At 65.0% G+C, this 17,881-nt stretch overlaps 1 protein-coding gene across 1 annotated transcript; it reads right to left on the bottom strand.

Annotated features, from left to right (window-relative positions):
• Positions 1 to 913: 913 nt before the first annotated feature.
• CRYBA2 (crystallin beta A2) lies at positions 914 to 4,510 on the bottom strand. Its single transcript, XM_038422256.1, has 4 exons — positions 4,353 to 4,510; positions 3,703 to 3,844; positions 1,658 to 1,800; positions 914 to 1,061 (listed from the first exon to the last, which is right to left on the bottom strand). The coding sequence occupies exons 1-4, from the start codon at positions 4,508 to 4,510 to the stop codon at positions 914 to 916; spliced, it is 591 nt and encodes a 196-aa protein (XP_038278184.1).
• Between the last annotated feature and the right edge of the window lie 13,371 nt (positions 4,511 to 17,881).

The raw sequence follows: 17,881 nt of genomic DNA, 5'->3' as shown, positions 1-17,881 counted from the left end.
CCAGCTGTTGTGCATGGTGCCTGATGGTAACCCGGAGGGGCTAAGTGGCCTCTGAGTTGTTGCACTAATTTGCAACCAGAAAGACCAGCAGGTGTGCATGGAATGGAGGCAAACTGGCAACGGCGGGAGGGGAAAGTGGAGGGGACCTCCCCACCGATTGATCTGCGAGGGAAGAACTGAGCTCATGTGCCCAATGTCTCCAGACCCAGTGACCCACCTGGCTACCCGGTGTGTGTCTGATACAGTGCCACCCTGTTATGCTGTTTTCGCAAAGACTTCTGGCGCCCGAGTGCAGGTGCACCCGTGTGCGTGCAGCTGCCTGAGTGCACGTGCAAAGCCAGTGCTCCCTTGCACACACAGGGATGTCGAGCCCTGTCCCCGGGGAAGAAACTCAGCCACCAGGGGGAGAATCGGACCCAATGATCCAATGGCCCATTCTGGCCTCTTCGGCTCTAGGTTTTTGCCCTCTCCTCAATTTCCCTTTCCCCAGGCGCCTGCCCACATCTGGGCTACGAGCCCCTCCACCAGGGACAAGCTTGGCTCCTGCGGCTGCTGCAGAGACCTGGGGGACAATGGGGGGGGCCTCCCTTTTCATTTGCTCCTTTCCCTGCCCACCGGCCTCTTCATCCCGGCTAGCGAGGAGCCCGAGGGTTTGCTGGGGCTTTGCACTCTCTTTCAGGGGGTGCAGCTTTGGGGGGGTCCCCCCGAAACAGCCCAGAGTGGTTGGTGTTTTGTCCCAGCCACAGAGAAGTGGAAGAAAGAGGCCACGTTCCCCGCCACGTCCCTGCCCCACAGCCGAGCTTTCACCCCTGACAGAGAATGCGAGCGGCCGAGTCTGGTTGAGAGACGCCTTTATTCGCGAGCGGGTGTGGGGCTCTCACCCTCCAAGCCCCGTGGTGGGGCCCTGCCTGGCTCAGTGCTGGATGCGGCGGATGGACTGGACCTGGCTGGTGTGGGCCTGGGTGCTGAACTCCGTGTACTTCGGGAACTCGCCGTTCTGCCTGTCCCGCTCCAGCACGTACTGGTAGCCCCGGTATCCTGGGTACTGGTACGCGACCCACCTGCAGGGGGCAAAGCATCGCCATGGGGCAGAGCCCCCCCACCCCCAGCTTTCCATCTTCACTCCCACCCAGCCAACCTCCCTTGGTCCCTGGGGATCCTGCTGAGTGGGTGCAGATCCCGCTTCAGGGCTGGGGAAGGGGGATGCTCTCCCCACCCTTATGGGGCCTCCCACTTCCTCCCTTTGGGGTTGACAGAGACATGCACCCTCTTCTGAGCCTCTCTTGGCCTCCCTCAAATTTGGGGCCCCTTCCTCCCCCGAATGCTCAGCTCCTCACCCATTCTCCCCCACTCACAGTGCAGGTCTCAGCCACAACCTCTGAGCCAAGCTCAGGGATCAGGATGGTGCATAGGGCCCGGGATGGTGCACAGGGCCCAGGATGGTACATAGGGACCGGGATGGTGCATAGGGACCAGGATGGTGCATAGGGACTACAATGAAGTTTAGTGCCCAGTCCAGCCAGGCATAGGTGCACCCTGGATGGCCAGTGACCCCAGTGGATGTTGGGGGTGCTGAGCACACCACCGGCCGGGCCCAGTGGGGTGACTGTCCTGGGGTCACTCAGCCCCTGGCACCCCACGGCTGGAGGCTACTTACGCTCCCGAGTTCACCTTGATAGAAGCCACCTCTTTGCTGCCCCAGCCCATGGCCTGCAGCGAGGGGAAGTCGTCGCTCAGCTCAAACTTCCGCCCCTGGAAGTTCTCCGCCTCGTAGAGGGTGACTTTGCTGTCGCTGTGGTTCTGTGCGGGCAGGAGGCCAGTCAGGATGGGCCCCCACAGCCAGACGGGGCTCCCTGCTTGCCCCCTCTCCCGCCCCCTCATCTCTTGTGCCCTCTGGGCTCCGTGCCCGGCCCCTCTCCCAGCAGCTCTGCTCTAGACGGCCCCTGCCACTCGGGGGCTGGGCTGCACTCCCCCTGGGGCCTGGGGCAGGGCAGTCGTACCCCACTCAGTCAGCGGGGTGCCCTGGAGAAGGGAGGGGGGAACTGTCGCCCTGCCAGCGCCTGGTCTTTTCTTTCTCAGCTGCCTCCTTAACTTGAAATTGCCGGCCATGGCTGGAGACACCCTGCGCCAACTCCCAGTGCAGGGGGCAAGCGGTGCCAAGGGCTGGGCCGACCAGGCTGGGCCAGGGAAATGCCAAAGGGTCCCACGCTGGTGCCAGGTGCTGCACAGACCCAGCATGAGCCGGCCCCTGCCCCAGCGACAGAGACAAGGTGGACAAAGCTGAGGACACCCTGGGGAGCTGAGACACGCAGGGTCATGCGGGGAGGGCTTGGACCAGAACCCGCTTCCCTTGAGTCCCAGCCCAGTGTGTTCACCACCAGGTCAGCCATGCAAACCTCTCCTTTCCTCTCCAGCTAACCGTGCCCATGTCATTGCTCTCCCCTTCCAGAGACACCTGCCCCGGAGTCACCCGGGGAGCTGGGGACCGGAGCTGCAGGCCCATGCTGGCCATGTCCGTCTCACTCTGGAGGATGCCCATGTGCTTGCCTCTCCTTGGTGCCAGCGCCTGCCTGGGGGATGCGCTGGTACCCCCGTGCCAGGGAGAGCCAGAGGCAGGTGCGAAGATGCCAAATGCCCAGTGGTCTTGGCGCCAACACAGTGACTAGCCCTGCTTTGGCTCTCGGGGCTTCTCAAGGCCTGAGTTGTCTCTGCTACAGAGGGATGATGCAGACGCTCCAGGCAGCCATGGCCTGCGGCTGCCCATTGGGCACCAAGAGCCAAGGTCGGTACTTAGCCCGTGCCTGGGTGCCGGCTGGCTGGGAGACTGGCAGGCACTGAGGGGTTAATCTCAAGGACCACACTAGATGTGGCGCTATCCCCCACCCCCACCCGTCTGCGTTCTTCCCCACCGAGCAGCCCTGCCAGCGAGCAGCGATCTTATCTCAGCCCCTTTATTAAAGCCTGAGCATATCTGCCTGGCGGTTATTAAAACGCTGGAGCGGGATGCGGTGCTGGAGCCAGGGGACGTGCCAGGGTTTAAAGCCCTCGTGTCTCTGCAGATGGAGTGATAGGGCCACAGCCTGGCATGGGGGAGAGCCGAGCCCTGGGTGGGAATGTCCGGCGAGGCCCCAGCAATGTCCCTTCCTGGTGTCACTGGCCCCAGCTGGCAGGAGCGTGCACCCCATGCTAGGCTGCCCCTTTGCGACCAGGCACCCCCCTTCTCTGGGGAGCCTGGCACAGCCCAAACAGTGACACTTCGGTTCCCCTGCGCTAGCCCCACCTGCTCCCGGGTTGGGGGTGGTTTAAACCCAAGCACTGCCAGCTGCCTGGTGTGTTTAGAATCACAAAATCGATCCGTGAGAGGGATCCTAGAAGGGCTTTTAACCTCAGCAACCTACTGCTGTCCTGTAAAGGCAGTGACCTGGTACCTGTATGACTGTCTGTCTATCCATCCCCATACAACCGCTGTCTGTCTGTCTATCCATCCATCCCCATGCACCCCATCTATCTATCTATCCCTCCCTGCTCATCACCCAGGCATGAAGACAATTCGAGATTTCCAGGAGACTTTCCATTGTCTCCTTGGCCCCAGACCCCCTGCTGTGTCGTGGCCCCTGGGCCAGCTTGACGGGCGCATGGGCCAGCGTGGAGGGAGATGGGGACAATCTGGGGAGCGCGCGTCCGAAGGCGCGTCTGACTCACTGCGCATTTGATGGGCCGGAATGACAGCAGGTGCTCAGTTCGGTAGCCACTGTTTCCGCTCCAGGCCTCCCAGCGTGGGTAGTCACCCTTCTCCAGGATAAACTGCTGCCCCTGGTACTCCGGGTACTCGAAGCCCACCCAGCTGTGCGAGAGCGGGAGGGGACAGTGTCAGCAGCGCCAGCACATCTGCGGGAACCTGCCCCGGAAAGCGGGGCTGGCAAAGTCCCCAGGAGGAGGGGGCAGGGCAGGCCCCCAAGGGACCCAGGCTGGGTTGCCCCCGCCTGGACAGATCAGCTACCCCTTGCCCTCAGCATGGCCTGCAGGGAGGGAGCCCGTCTCTAGCCCCCTGCAGCCTTGGCCTCACCCTCATGCTACCCATTTCACAGCGGGAGAAACCTAGTCAAAGAGCAGGGAAGCAACTTGCCCAAGGTCACCCAGCAAGTCCGTGGCAGAGCTGGGGATAGGACCCGGGTGTCCTGCCTCTCTGGCGTGTGCTCTGACCCCTGCTGTGCTGTGGAGCTGCCCTACGGCCTGGCGCCTCGCGGGAGGCAGCGGCAAGGGACCTGCCGTGCTGCAAAGCAGCTGCCAGCACGAAGGGGCCCCCGGGCAGGTGAGGCTGGGGCCTGGGGCCTGGGGCCTGGGGCACTTACGGGCCATTCTCCACCTTAATGGAGCGGATCTTGCGGAAGCCACGGTCCATGATGCTGGGACACTCCTGCAGGAACTCGCTGCGCTTGCCCTGGAAGTTCTCCTCCTCCCAGGCTGTGAGCTTGAACTGGCCCAGGGCCTCCATGGGCGGGCTGGTCATTGGGAGCTCTCCAGCTGCAGAGACAAAGCCCACCTCAGCCCCACGAGACCTCTGCCCTGGCCCCCCAGAGCGACACGGCTCCAGCCAGGGCAGGGCACGAGTCTCAGCTAGGACCATGGGGGAATCTGGGGTCCTACAGCTCAATCGGCCCCATGGTTTGCCCCGAGGGGGAATAGCAGCAGGGCTGGGGCAGCTACGTGTTGGGATTGAGGAGTTAGGGGCATGAAGCCCAGGGCTGGGCTAGCAGGGGGCTGCGGGTCGGGAGTGAGGGGCACCGGCAGAGCTGGGGGTAGCCCAGGGCTGGGCTAGCAGGGGGCTGTGGGTCAGAAGTGAGGGGCACCAGCAAAGGTGTGCTGGAGCCAGGTTGCATTGTGCCATCCGTCCCATTCCCATCTCTCCCCAGTGCTCTCAGCCCCTCACATTTCAATCCATCTATTTCCTCCAACAGCTGGGAGAGCAACAGGCTCTCCTGCCAGCCCGGGGGGGAGGCCGGGGGGTGGAGGGATGACAGGACAGACCCTGGCTGGCAAATTCCTGAGAAACTCACTCCCGCAAAGGTGTGGCAGCAGCTGAGACCTCCCCCGCTCCCACCGCCCCAGGTCCAGGCCCAGCATCCTCTCCCCAGTGCCCAGCCCCAGTGGCCCCCCATTCCGCTGCCCACAGGGGCCGGCAGTACAGTAGGGGTCCTGCTGTGAGCCCTGCCCTTCCCCCCGCAAGCAGGGGACAGTGCAGCCACTGGGGCTGAGAGACAGAGCAGCCCCACAGCTCAGCCCCACGGGGTTCCGTCCTGTCCCAGCGCCAGGGCAGGATCATCCCATCTCTGGGGCGGAGCCCAGCAAGGGGGCTCCCACTCCCCATCCAGGGAGAATCCTGCTGCCCACGGTTGGATCCAAAGGAGGCTGCGGCTGGGGGTGGATGGCAGCTCAGTAAGTGGTGCCTGGATCCCCCAACAGGCTGAGCCTCTGTCCCATAAAGCTGAGGGGCCCCACATGGAAAGACGCCCCCCGCCCCAGCCCAGCCCAGCCACCTCCCCGCCCAGATCAGAGGGGCTCCTCTTTCTCCCACCCTGTGTCCTCGGCCTTCCCAGCTATGCCCTGCCGCTCTCTACACAGGGCTGCAGCCTGGCGCCCCTTTGCCCCAGGGCCAGGGCCAAGGATCCTTCCTGCCGTAGCCTGTCTGCACCCAGGTCGTGTTCCTGGACAAAGACAGGAGGGGTAACTGGCTGGGCAGCGCCGGGTCCATGAGCCAGGACCCCAACACAGCCAGGGACATGCTGCAGAGGTGTGGCACAGCATCAGGGTACCATGCGCTGGCTGCAGGCTGCCCCCCCCACAGGAGCCCCCCACACCCTAAAATCAGGGCAGCACGCAGGGCATGGGCAGGCTCCCTGTTCTAACACTGACTGGGACGCTCACACAGCAGCGGGGTGACTCCACGGCACGGTTATTAGGGTGCATGGTAGATATTCCCTTGTGGGAGGGCTCTGCCCCCCAGCTTCCCTAATCCCATGCCAGGGGGAGAGTGGGGGGGGGAGAAAGAGGCAGGGGGCAGCCAAGAACATGGGTAAGCAAGTCCCCGAAACCAGGATCCAACCCCAAAATACCAACGTGCCACACAAGCCGCCCCCCCAAGCGCCCCCAGAGAGTCTCGTGGGTGGTGGATGCAGGGGCACCGGAGGTTCATAGCCTGGTACTTACTTGGTCTGCAGGGACAAAGGCGAGGGTGGCGCTGCGGGGCTGGGGGCCTCCCAGGGCCTCTTATAGCCCGGCCGGCTCAGTGCAGCGTGTGCACAAGCAGGCAGGGCTGAGTCAGCGGGTGGGAGCCCAGGGGGGCGCGGGGGGCCAGGCGCCGGCTTGTCCATTCCACTCAGCCATTGTGGGGAGATCAGCTGCCAGGGCCGCACAATGGAAAGTGCTCGCTCCGGGGCTCAGGGGCACAATAGGGACAGGCCTGACGTGCCACTTTCCTTTCTCCCGCGGCACAATGCACCCGCACTGGGGGGATTAGGGGCAGAGCCCGGGCCAGGTGGGACGCCAGCCAGGGTGGGCAGGGGATAGTGGTGCCATGGGGGAGGGCAGGAGCTGCACTGATCACTGGGCCGCTTGACGAAATGCCAAAGGGACGCTGGGGCAGCCGCTTCCCTTCCTTGGGTCCCTGATGCCAACTTGTGCCAGGCCCCAGGCCCGGGGCTCACTACCCTGGGGCTTCTGGGGGGCTTGGCCCACCCCCCTCCCTCGTCAGACCCTCTCGCCAGCCTGTCCCCCACCTCGGCAGTGTCAAGCTGGGGCGGTGGGTCACAGCCCTGGGATGGGGATCGGCCCATCCCGGCGCTCCTCCTGCGGCCCCACACGCTGCTCCAGCAGCCAGCCAGGAACCCTGAGCTAGTCTGTGACCAGCGGGGGGGCTGTTCAGGGGTGGCCCCACAGTGGGAGCAAGGCTAGTGAGCCGCAGGGGGAGGAATAGAGCAGATTTCAGGGGATTCCCCCTTCTGTGCTCAAATCGGGCCCCTCTGGCCGTTCTTTTCTTCTCGCTGTATGGGTGGGGCCGGGCCGGTGGGCGATGCATGTGCCCAATTCCCATCCCTGTCTTCCCCCCCTCCACCCCAGGGGCACTGGGCTTTGCAGGGGGGCTGAGGCCGCCCTGTCTGGGGAGGGACCATTTTGGTTAAAAGCGGAGGCCACAGGGAGCAACTTTGCCTTTAGCTCCTGACATGGGGCCCGGCCCCAGCCCCAAACTGGCCCCGGCCTGCCTCCTCCCACACCGTCTGGCTGACAGCTGTGGTGTGAAAGGTGTTCCGGGGAAGGGGCAGGGACCGGGCACTCCTGTCTGGGAATGCCCCTAGGAAATGTCTAGATCCCCCTGGGCTCCCGGGAGAACAGGAGCAGCCCCCAAAGAGCCGTTCTGGCCTATTTGGGGGTGAGGGAGTGCTTAGAGTATGGGGCGGGGGTGGGGGTGCCCGGGGAGTCAGGACTCCTGGGTTCTCTGCCCTGTTCCGCCACTGACTTGCAGTGGGACCTTCAGCGAGTCCCTTTCCCCACCCCGTGCCTTAGTTTCCCCAGCGGGGGGTGACACTGGGGCGCTTTGCGAGCCCAGGGTGACGTGCGCCAGCTCCCCGCAGGGCTGACGCAGGAGCCAGACTGTCCGGCTTCACCCTGCTCCTGCCATGACCCAAGGGCCCCGAGGCTGAGAGCGGACAATCCCCCAAGCCCCCACTAGAGGGCGCAGGAGGGCAGGGATTGCGCCCGGGAGGACCAGACACCCGGGGCTGGGGCTGGGGCCGGGGCTGGGGCTGGGGCCAGGACATGGGCGGGGACGGGGGACCCGCTTTGCTGGGTGTTTTCTAATGCAGGAGGCAGCGCGGGGCCCCCGGAGCCGGACTGTGGGGATGAGGCTCCGGTGGGGCCCTGCCACGCTCTCGGCCGGGGATGGGAGCGCCCGGAAAGTGCCCAGGGCCGGCCGCGGGACCCCACAGGCCGGGCGCTGGCGTTGCTGTGGGTGCTTCGAGCATCTCCCCTCCTGCCAGCCCGGGAGCCCCTGGCAAGGCGGGGCGGGGGCTGGGGAGTCGGGCTGGGAACGGCGTCCCTTGCCGAGGGGGGCGGGAGTGGGAGCAGGGGGTGTCCCTGCCCGGCGGAAGGGGACGGGGAGGACGCAAAAAGTCAGAGGGTTCTGAAGGCGATGCCAGGGCCCAGTGCCAGCCAGGGCCCCGGGGCTCTGGGTCTTTCCCAGGCCAGCGGCTCCGGCTGGGCTCGCTGGGCGTTGTGCGAAGCTGGGGAGAGGCAGGGGGCAGGGAGTGCTCGACTCTGCCCCCAGGACGCAGGATCAGCCTCGCCCGCTCCCCAGCGCCCGGGCAGCGATGCCGCCCATCCCCTGGAACAAGCCGGCTCCCGGCGCGGCTGCCCCTGCGGCCATGCTGCCAGCGGCAGGCGTCTCCAGGCGACAGACACCCCGGGCTGGGGACTCGTCGGCCTCGAGGGCAGCTGCCGACACCAGCTCAGCCAGCACATTGGTGTGCCCGGGGCTTGCAGACCGGCTGAGCCCTTGGTCCTTCTGCCACCCTCCCCTCCCCCACCGGGGCCCTTGGTCCTTCTGCCACCTTCCCCTCCCCACCAGGGCCCTGGGTCTTTCTGCCTCCTTCCCCTCCCACCCTAGGGGCCTGGGCCGATCTCGCCCTCTCTGGAGAAGCAGCAGGTCAGAGACTGGACGTGAGGCAGGAGCTGGGGCTTCGGTGAGGCTGCTCCGAGGGCAGAGGGGGCGGCTCTTGGGCCTGCAGTGGGGAGGGACGGTGCTAGGGAAGAAGCAGGGTGCCCCGTGGCTCATGGGACAGCAGGGGCCAGGGCAGCCCCATTTCCTAGGCGCAGACCCCAGCAGTGCCCTCCCAGCAGAGCAGAGCTGGGGACGGGCTCTAGGCCAGGCGGGGCAATGCCAAGGCGCTGGGCAGGCAAAGGGAATGGGGGAGAGGATTGTTGCCCCCCACCGTGGGGGCCCTCGGTAATATTGACCGGGATCGGTCACAAGAACAAATGGGTATAAACTGGCCACCAGGAAGTTTAGACTCGAAATTAGACGAAGGTTTCTAACCATCAGAGGAGTGAAGTTTTGGAATAGCCTTCCAAGGGAAGCGGTGGGGGCAAAAGATCTATCTGGCTTTAAGATTCTCCTCAATAAGTTTATGGAGGAGATGGTATGATGGGATAATGGGATTTTGGTAATTAATTGATCTTTAAATATTCATGGTAAATAGGCCTAATCCCCTGAGATGGGATATTAGATGGGTGGGATCTGAGTTACCCAGGAAAGAATTTTCTGTAGTATCTGGCTGGTGAATCTTGCCCATATGCTCAGGGTTTAGCTGATCGCCATATTTGGGGTCAGGAAGGAATTTTCCTCCAGGGCAGATTGGAAGAGGCCCTGGAGGTTTTGCGCCTTCCTCTGTAGCATGGGGCACGGGTCACTTGAGGGAGGATTCTCTGCTCCTTGAAGTCTTTAAACCACGATTTGAGGACTTCAATAGCTCAGACATAGGTGAGGTTTTTCGTAGGAGTGGGTGGGTGAGATTCTGTGGCCTGCGCTGTGCAGGAGGTCGGACTAGGTGATCAGAATGGTCCCTTCTGACGTTAGTATCTATGAATCTATGAATCTATGAAGGAAAGGCTGCCTCGTTACCCTGTGGGACTTCCCACAGCAGGGTGTTCGGGCAGCAGAGGGGTCAGTGAGGGGTAACGACGCAGCGGGGGCAAGGGACCAGCTGTACACACTGACAGCCTGGCTTCTTCTCTGCTCCCCCCTAGAGCGAAGATCACTGCAGGGTTCCCATGCTAGCCCCCAACCCACCCCCTTTGGGGCAGTGAAGTCCCCGGTTGGGGCAGTGCCTGGGAGGGAGCTGGGCTGACCCCTGCGCCAACAGCAGCGGGCATTGGGTGGTGCTGGGGTGGGGATGGACCTGGGCCCTGAGCTGCATGGAAGGCACAGGTCAAGACCAGGCAATGGTTGGGCAGGAGGTAGGATGAGCCATTGGCCTGATCCGGAGCAGCCAGAGGTGTGGTTCTAGACTAGCTGGGCTGAACCAATGCAGCCGGAGGTGGGTTCTGGATTAACTGGTCTGAACCAAATCTTCAGAAGGTTGGTTCTAGACAAGCTGGCCTGAACCAACGCAGCAGAAAGCAGGCCACCATGGCTAGCGCTATGAGCCAGGGCCTGTGTCCCTAGTGAGCTGGCCTGGCCCCACATCTCTGCCCCAGCCCCCTGGATATTGACAGAGTCAGAGGGCAGCTCTGAGTCTCTGCCCCCAGTGGAGAGGGAAGTTCGGGGCCTGAGTGGGGAGCTGCCCTCCCCCCCAGCAGATGGAGCTGAGGCCAGGCCCTGTTTATCTTGCTCCCAGTTGCCTGGTGCCGTGTTTGCTCTGGGGATTGTTTCCTGCCACCAGCGCAGACACAGGTGGCTTTTATTTGCAGGGTCTGGCTGATTAGATCAGGGCGAGTGCGGCCTGGGGGAGCCTCATTTCCCTGCAGACTCACCCGACAGGGAAGGGATGCAAATTCACCCGGGGCTGGGCGAGGCCATTATCCTGCAGGGCTTGCCACCGCCAACCCCCCTGAGCCCCAGATCAGGGCCTGGCGAGCTGACCCGCTCCCCAGCCACCAGGCCGCCCTGTGCCTCTCTGCTCCAGGGACACCGGGGAGCGGTCACGCCGAGCCCCGCGGCACACACACGTGTGCTCACACACGTGCTCTGTGCCGGCGTGTGCATGCAGCGAGACATGCTGACACCCGCCGCCCCCGCTGCACCCCCAGCCACGCACCCCATCATGTCGGAGCCCAGGCCCACGCCCCTCGCTGGCCTGGACACGTGTGAGTGCACCCAGCCCCCGCCTGCCCTGACAGCAGCTCCTGACTGCAAACAGGCTGGCAGATGTTGCTGGGATTAGCCCCCCCGTCCCTCCCCCTGCAGATGGGGAGCGGCTGTAACCTGCTCTGCCTGCGGCTGCTACAGCCCCTTGCCCCCCCCCCCAGCGCCTGCTGCTTTGTGCCAAGGAATTTGGGGAGCATGAAGATGAGATCAAGGGGACAGGGGCTGGCAAAGCTTCCCCCACAAAGCTCTGCTGGTGCCCCTCACTCCCAACCTGCACCCCTGCTAGCCCCTGGGTGCCCCCCTGACACACTGCTTTGCCGATGTCTCTCCCTCTGGACATTTAGCCTCATTGCTGGGAGATCCCCGCCACCCGTGCCCCAGAGGAATGGTAGCCAGAGGCAGCGCGGCACAGCTGGATGGGCATCTCTGTGCCAGGGAATGGGGGGTGGGGGGGCAGCCGCTCCGGGTGGGACTGTGCTAAGCACTGAGTGTGTCTTTGCTCTAAGTAGGGGGCGGGGGTGGAGCAGCATGGGGCTCAGCCCCACTGAGCTCCTATTGGTACTGAGTGGGCTGGGTCCCTGCCCGCGGAGCCACCAGCCCAGTCAAGACAGCACCCGCGGTGGGGCGCAGCCGTTATGTTGGGGGCTGGGGTCCTGCCTGGAGCCAGGACATGCAGCGGGACCTTCCCCAGGGCACGTTCCAGAGCCCCTGGCACCCAGGCACTGTCTGTCCCCACCCTGTCCACCCCCACCCCCGTGAGCGGGAGCAGCCCATTACATGTGCCACCTTCATGCCTGCCAGGGACACGCTGCTGTGCCCGCCTGCCCCGGGACTGGGATGTGTGCTACCCCCAGATGCCCCCCCCGGGGGACCCCACACTAGGCTGCGACAGATAGAGCCTGGCTCCCAGGTGTGTGCCCCCCGGCGAGGCCCACGCTGCATGGCCTGCAATGGGGAAGTGGAGCCAGCGCTGGCTCCTGTTCCCATGGGGATTAATCCCATGTGAAGGTCACCGGAGCCCCGCCAGCTGCCGCTCTCCTGCCGGTGGATTACTGCCTAGGTGCGTACAGGGCCTGACGCCAGCACGGGCAGCACGCGCCACTGGGGCCAAGTCCCAGCGGCACCTGCTGGAAGCCCTTAAAGACCTTCGGGGCTCGGAGACAGGGCTTGGGGGGTCCTCTCCATCCAGCATTAGAGCTGGTCTACAAGCCACCCACCAGGCCTGCCTGGAAACGCCGGGCTCCATCCCAAAGGAGGCAAAGACACCCAGCCCCTCACGGGCACCCCACCAGCTGGGCACTGGGGATCTCTGGGCACCGTCTGCCCTCCCTGCCAGCTGGGGCCTGCAGGAGTGAGGGGCTGGGAGGGTGTAATGCTGGGAAAGGCCCAGCCTGGTCCTGCCCTGGAGGCGGACAATGGTAATGAATCCCCAGAGCCCTGGGTGCCCCCGGGCCCCATGAGGAGGCATCAGGCCCAGGGGGGCTGGGGAGGGGGCACCCGCCAGCCCATTGCCATGTCAGCCACAGCCCGAGCTCCCTGGGCCCCCTGCCAGGCCCGGCCAGCTGCCTGCGCCTCACCCTGCCCACCGCGCCCCGGACCACGCTCACCCGGCCTCCCCAGTGCCCAGCTCCCCCGGGCCCACAGGGGCTGAAAAGGGGTCTGGGCCATTAACCCTTCACTGGGCAGCTGCTCTGCCAGGCCAGGAACGTCTTCTCCGGGGCAGTTCGCCCTCAGGGCTTTGCCCAGCAATGCTAGCCGGCAGCGCCCAGCGCTAGAGTGTGAACCTGGGACGGTGCCGCTCCCCCCCCCAGGGGAATCTGAAGCTGTCCCTCTGCCCAGCAACCCCCGGGCACCTGAGCCCATCCACCTGGCGTCCCACCCCCTGCCAGCACTCCATGGATACAGGGCCCAGTGCAAGGTCTCTGGCCAGACATTCAAGCCCCCTCCCCACACGGGATCAGCCCCAGCCTCCCTCTACGAACATGAATCCCCCCCACCCCTCCCAAGGAGGCGGCTGCACCTGCCAGATGAGCCTGTCCACACGGACTGAGAACAAGCTTTGACCCTCAGTGCCAGTTGGGGGGCGGGGAAAGTTGGCGTCCCCATGGTGTAGTTGGGGAAACTGAGGCACTGGGCAGGGCAGTGTCACACCCAGTCAGAGGTAGAGCTGGGAATGGCTCACAGCTCTCCTAGGCCAAGCAGCCAATGCGGGGATTGGAGGCGGGGCACGGTGCCGCAGGGAACCTTGTCTGGGCGCATTCGATCGACACAGCACCCTCCTCCTAAGGGAAAGCCGGGGGGACCCTACTCCCTCCCTGGTGCTGGGGCGTAGCCCCCCTCAGACGGGCCAGGCAGCCACAGGCCAAGTGCCCCTGCCCAGTGCGTGCTGTGTGCACCAGGGACCTGGCTGGGCGCAGGGAGACGGGGACATGGGGTTCCTATAATGGGGTGCCCAGCACCTCCTGGGCATTCAAGGGCCGGGCAAGGCATCCCAGCCAGCCAATCAGAGCTGGTGTAGTGGCCTCCCTTACCAGCCAGTCAGGAAGCCCCATGCCAGCTTGCCGAGCCCCATCCCGGGCGCGGCATCGTGTTAGCCTGGCATTACCCACCACCGGGGGTGCCAACCCAGCCAGCCCCCCCCATGACAGCAATGTCTCCACAGCGACACAGATGTTTCCAAGAGGGGGGAGGCAAGAGACATTCGGCGGGAGGGGAAGAGCCCCACAGTGCATGGGGGGCTGGCCCCATGCCGGCCGCCCCTGCCCCCGCCCGGGTGAAGGCCCAGCTCCCTGCTGGCGTGAGGTGCACCAGGATGCAGCTGCAGGACGCTCTCGTCTGTTCAGCTTTCATTACCGTGAGCAAACAGCAGCGCCGCTGAGGCGATAACAGCAACAGGTGTGGCCGGGGCTGGGCCTGGGGGGAGGGAGCCTGGCAGCCACGGACCCCCTGGACCACCGGGCCAGATCCTCAGCTGACGCAGGACGGCCCCGCTTCTGGCAGCACCGTGGCTGTTCGCGCCGGCTGGGGATCTGGCCCACCCCCTCGCTGCCCCAGCTCCACCCTGGCCAGGGGCAGACAGGGCCTTTCCCCCCACAGTGCTGTCCTCCCCTTGCCCCACATTAGCGCTGCCCATGTGCCCAGCACGGGGCTGGGTGAGGAGGTCTCTGGCTTCTCCTGTGCCCCAGCACGGGCATCCCTCTGCTGCTCAGCAGGGAAACGGGCCCTCAGGACTCCTGGTTCCATTCCCGGGAGAGGAAACGGCAAGCGGTCAGAGCAGGGGGAGTCGGGGCTCTAGGGACTCCACCCTGAGCCCAGGGAAGGCACGAGAACAAGTGGCTGTGCCCGTCTCCAGTCTGACACTGAGCTGGTCCAGCTCCCTGCGCAGGGGCCGCCTTTCTGTCCTGTGTCTGTGCAGCGCCCAGCCTGGTGGGTCCTGGGCCAGGCCAGGCTCCTGGGTGCTGCGGCTACACAAATAACAACACAACGCTACACAGTTAGGTACCTGGCCGTCTGCTCGGGAAAGGTCCAGGGCTGGGCTAGCAGGGGGCTGCAGGTTGGGAGTGAGGGGCACCGGCAGAGCTGGGGGGAAGCCCAGGGCTGGGCTAGCAGGGGGCTGCAGGTCCAGAGTGAGGGGCACTGGCAGAGCTGGGGATGGGGGGTATCCAGGGTTGGGCTAGCAGGGGGCTGCAGGTCTGGAGTGAGGGGCACTGGCAGAGCTGGGGACGGGGGATATCCAGCGTTGGGCTAGCAGGGGGTTGCAGATTGGGAATGGGGGGCTCCAGCAGAGCTGTAGGGGTGGGGGTCTGGGGCTGGGATAGAAGGAGGCTGCGGGTCGGGAGTGAGGGGCACCAGCAGAGCTGGGGGCGGGGGTGTCCAGGCTGTACCAGTGGGGAGAAGCAGGGGATTCAGCCCCCAGAAGCAGCCGGGCCGGCCCCTTTCACCAGCACAAAATTAATCTAATGAGAAGGGAGACAATCCAGGCAGGTGGAACCGACCCTCCCCCACCTGCAATTAAAATCCCAGGCGGGGGCGGGGGGGGCGAGCGCTGCAGCGAGAACAGAACATCCTGCCCCCGGCACTCAGCTCTGCGACAGCTGGGCCTGGCCCCTGACGACAGCCCGGCTGCTGTGACAGCCTTGCACCCCCCCTGCCCCCCTCAGCTGCCTGTCCCAGGCGCCCGCATCTCCAGCACCTCTGCTCTGCTGGGGCCAGTTGGGACGCCCCCACCCCACACACACACCTGATGGGAGAGGGACCCTCCCCACTCTAAGGGGGCCAAAGGGGACCTGGAGCCGTTGGGGGCTGTGGCACTGTGACTGCATCTGCTCAGATTTATGCCATGACTGGCTGGGGGCCGGGGAGTGCTGGGCTCAACCCGTTCGTCCACCTGGCCCCGGCCTGTGCCACCCGGCGTGGGCACCCCAACCTGCTTCCCCAGGTGCCGCGTGGGGCGGACTCCTGGGCTTTCCTCGCGCCCCTTCCCTGGGGGCGATGGGACATCCAGCCCCTTGGGCCTGGCCACTCAGGGAGCCGCCCGCAGCTGCATCCCCTGCCCAGAGCGCAGGAGCCCGGCCGGTATCACCCTGCGACACCTGCTCCACTGGGGGGCTCCAGCCTGCCCCTTTGCCAGCCCCACGCCCGCTGGCTCGCTGCTACGGACACGTCTCCCTGGATGGCAAACTGCCAAGGATTCCCTCGAGGATGCTGGGGCCCAATAGGGGGCGCTGTCCCCTGGCAGTCACTGCTGACCCCAGTGTGGGGCTAGGGGGTGCCGTGCTCAGGGAGCAGGGCAGGGGGGCCAATAGGGGGCGCTGTCCCCTGGCAGTCACTGCTGACCCCAGTGTGGGGCTAGGGGGCGCCGTGCTCAGGGAGCAGGGCAGGGGGGCCAATAGGGGGCGCTGTCCCCTGGCAGTCACCGCTGACCCCAGTGTGGGGCTAGGGGGCGCCGTGCTCAGGGAGCAGGGCAGGGGTCCAATAGGGGGCGCTGTCCCCTGGCAGTCACTGCTGACCCCAGTGTGGGGCTGGGGGCGCCGTGCTCAGGGAGCAGGGCAGGGGGGCCAATAGGGGGCGCTGTCCCCTGGCAGTCACTGCTGACCCCAGTGTGGGGCTAGGGGGCGCCGTGCTCAGGGAGCAGGGCAGGGGGGCCAATAGGGGACGCTGTCCCCTGGCAGTCACTGCTGACCCCAGTGTGGGGCTAGGGGGCGCCGTGCTCAGGGAGCAGGGCAGGGGGGCCAATAGGGGGCGCTGTCCCCTGGCAGTCACCGCTGACCCCAGTGTGGGGCTAGGGGGCGCCGTGCTCAGGGAGCAGGGCAGGGGTCCAATAGGGGGCGCTGTCCCCTGGCAGTCACTGCTGACCCCAGTGTGGGGCTAGGGGGCGCCGTGCTCAGGGAGCAGGGCAGGGGTCCAATAGGGGGTGCTGTCCCCTGGCAGTCACTGCTGACCCCAGTGTGGGGCTAGGGGGCGCCGTGCTGCAGCGGGTGCCATCTTTCAGCCGAGAGGCAGCGCTGTGGCCCTGACCCCTGTGCTCATGGCAGGACCAGGGCATTTTCTCCAGGAGTCAGCTGTCAGCCTGGTGTCCTGGTCAAAACCCAGCACAGGTGATTCCATCCTGCCGCCCTCCCGCTGGTTCTGAGCTGCCTCCTCACTGCCTGTCCTAGGCTGCCGCACGCTGTGAAGCAGCTGCCATGTTCCACCCCAGAGGTGGCTACATTGCAGTGATGGGCAAAAGGATCCCTGTGCGTGGAGTCTGGGGCAGGCGACAGGAGGCCCAGCTGGCTCCCCTCGGCCTTCCCTTGGGCGACTGTGCCCCGGCCCTTCTCCTCCAGCCGGCTGGGGCCACCTTCTCCCTGGGGAAGGGGCAGCATCTCTCTGTGGCCCCGGTGGCTTCCCATTGTTACCCAGGTGGATGCAGCCCCAACTCCAGGACGTCGGCTCCTTCTGCAGCCCCTGGCTTCTCCCCCATGGACAAACTCCTGAGCCCCCTTCAGGCTCCCAAAGCAAGCCAGGGCCAGAGGCTGCTTCTCCAGTGGGCATGGCCGACTGGATCCAGGAAGGGGCACAGTCACGGGCGGTGCCCAGCGCCCAAGGGAAGGCTGGTTCGACCTCCCTGTCTGGTGTGAGACTGCTCGCTCTTCTGCAGCTCCCCCTCCCGGCTCTGGATCCGGCTGGCTCTCGGGGGGGCAGGGGGCAGGCTGGCGTCTCCCAAGCCGGAATGCTGTGATGCTGGCAAAGCACCCAGGGGCAGTGCCAGCCCCTGGGGCGGTGCGACCCTCCTGGGCGGGGAGGACCCATTCATCACCCTGCTGAGAACTGCAGGGGTGGAGCTCTGGGCTGCGGAGCCGGCAGGCATCCGCAGGGAGCAGCCTCTGGCCCGGGCGACTGCGCGCCCCCATGGGCACACAGGGCGGCTCGGTTGCACCCGCCCTTTGTCCGTCTGTCCATCCATCCGTGTCCCCCACGGGCTGCTGGAGAGGAGCCTTTGGAGGCACCGCACTTGGTACTCAGCCCTCCCCAGAATCCCCCAGGCCCTGGCGCCCTGGGGAGCCTGTGAGCAGCCAGCATCTGCTCCCGGCCGGCCCTGCCTGGCTCCACCTGGCTGCCTCTGCCCACGGCCTGCTTTCCCGCCAGCCAACCAGCACCTCCAGGGCACAGCACGCTGCAGAATCACACACACACACACAATCACACATACACACAATCACAAACATGCACAATCATATGCACACACAATCACACATACACACATACACACAATCACACACATGCACAATCACATGCCCACACAAACACACATGCACAATCATATGCACACACAGTCACACAAATGCACAATCATCGACATGCACAATCACATTCATATGTAATGACACACATGCATGATCACACACACACACAATCACACAAATGCACAAACATGCACATACAATCATCCCACATACACAATCTCATGCACACACCATCACACATGCACACACCCAATCGCATGTTCACACACTATCACATGGCCACAATCACACACAATCT

Source organism: Dermochelys coriacea, chromosome 11 (assembly GCF_009764565.3).
Source record: "Dermochelys coriacea isolate rDerCor1 chromosome 11, rDerCor1.pri.v4, whole genome shotgun sequence".
In the NCBI taxonomy this organism is placed as follows: domain Eukaryota; kingdom Metazoa; phylum Chordata; order Testudines; family Dermochelyidae; genus Dermochelys; species Dermochelys coriacea.
Note: the sequence above shows the minus strand (reverse complement) of the source record. Positions and strands in the feature narration are given on the sequence as shown.